At 35.1% G+C, this 1,654-nt stretch overlaps 1 protein-coding gene across 1 annotated transcript; it reads right to left on the reverse strand.

Moving 5' to 3' along the window:
• Window positions 1–97: 97 nt before the first annotated feature.
• LOC122573796 lies at window positions 98–1,124 on the reverse strand. Its single transcript, XM_043740651.1, has 2 exons — window positions 746–1,124; window positions 98–401 (listed from the first exon to the last, which is right to left on the reverse strand). The coding sequence occupies exons 1-2, from the start codon at window positions 884–886 to the stop codon at window positions 183–185; spliced, it is 360 nt and encodes a 119-aa protein (XP_043596586.1). The 5' UTR covers window positions 887–1,124; the 3' UTR covers window positions 98–182.
• Window positions 1,125–1,654: the final 530 nt, after the last annotated feature.

A 1,654-nucleotide genomic window follows, 5' to 3' on the forward strand; every position in this document is an offset into this window, starting at 1 on the left:
GCAACTATTCGAGACAGTTATTGTTTTCTCAGGACAAATTATTTATAATCTTACGGCAATAGTAGTGCGACAGAAGACTTTACAAAATAATCATAAATTTAACAGGAACAAAATTTTATTAAATTTTTACAGTCACAAATACCATCGACAATACAATCATAGAGGATTATTGTTACAAAAAATTATAATAAATTAATGTTATTTGTTCGGTGTGGTTTTCCATAAACGTACACTCGGTAATGAAATCCTCGAGAGTGTTTCGACCTGAACTTAATTTTAATGAAATTATATCCTATCCCACCGGATGTCACCCACATAGCTCCGTTGTTCTCGTCAGATAGGGAATCTACTCCTATACATGTGATCGTCACATCGGCTGGTCCATATTCTGCTTCCACTTCCTGTAGGCGAATAATGCAAATCACTATTAAAAGTCTCCTTTTATATCTTTAAAACTGTTTATATCTTTTTGTTTACATCCATTTTAATTTCTTAAATCTGTTTAAACATGAAACTTATCGGGGAGAATATAATGATAAAATAATGAAGTAATAAAATAGCGCAAAAGGGCACGCGAAATCTCACTGGTAATAATCACGAAACGTAAATTAAAAATAATACCATTTGATACAATTTCAGTAAAGGATCAGTTTCTCTCAATTTGAACTTTGACAAGAGTCAATGATGCTCGTGTGTCGTAGATGTCTGGTCATCGACATTACCTTGAATTATATGTAGTACGTACTTGATATGCACCGATTCTGTACGATCTTCTGACGTCGTAGTCCCAGATAAGTTGCTCATCTGTCCTTCGTTGACACTGCTCGCTTCTGTAGGCGGCAACGACCAGTAGGTTGAACAAAAGAAAAAATACAACAGATCTCATCCTCTCGTTACCAGATTTGGTCAATTACAACTGAATAGATAGTGATCAATTGAAAAAACACCGCTTGACTAATTAAACACGGCAATTGTGTTGTCAATTGTTCGATTTAAACATCAACAACAGATGGAAAATACAATTTATTATCGAACAGACCAATGCTGCGTATAGAACTAACAACCGGACTGTATTAATAGCCGACCATCGATACACCGAAAGTTCCCCCTTCTGGTTACGATATGTATTTACTCTCGTTGCACTCTGCCGGACGCTTCTTCGTAGAGATTAGATTACAACCGTGGTATCTTACATCGTATTCCTCGCTTCTGTTATTTCGACTAACTCCATCAATTCTACCACCGTGATTCAATTACGATTCAATGTACTTTCGATGATATCAGTAATTATACCAACTTTTTATTTGCTTTCTCAAAGTAATTTAGTCTTTTTCTAACAAGCGTTGCAAAAAAAAATTAAAGAAAAAGACTAAAGTGCATCTGTTAGAAGGTATACTCATGTTTACATTAGTATGAAAATCGAACCACCGCGAGTCCGTGCGTTTTAAGTAGTATAATCTTGTAATAGCCAGACGTTGCAGCGAGTTTCACGTTGCTTTAAGAATAAGGCGGAAACTTTGGCACTTATTTAAAACATATTGAATATGTAAGCTCTCTTAGATAATTTTTAGCTTTCGATGAGGACCAATACCCTTAGACTGCTTATTAGTGATTTGGTTGATCGTGTATTGTATTGCCAAAGAAAATTCATAGA

This window comes from Bombus pyrosoma, linkage group LG12, assembly GCF_014825855.1.
Source record: "Bombus pyrosoma isolate SC7728 linkage group LG12, ASM1482585v1, whole genome shotgun sequence".
NCBI lineage: Eukaryota > Metazoa > Arthropoda > Insecta > Hymenoptera > Apidae > Bombus > Bombus pyrosoma.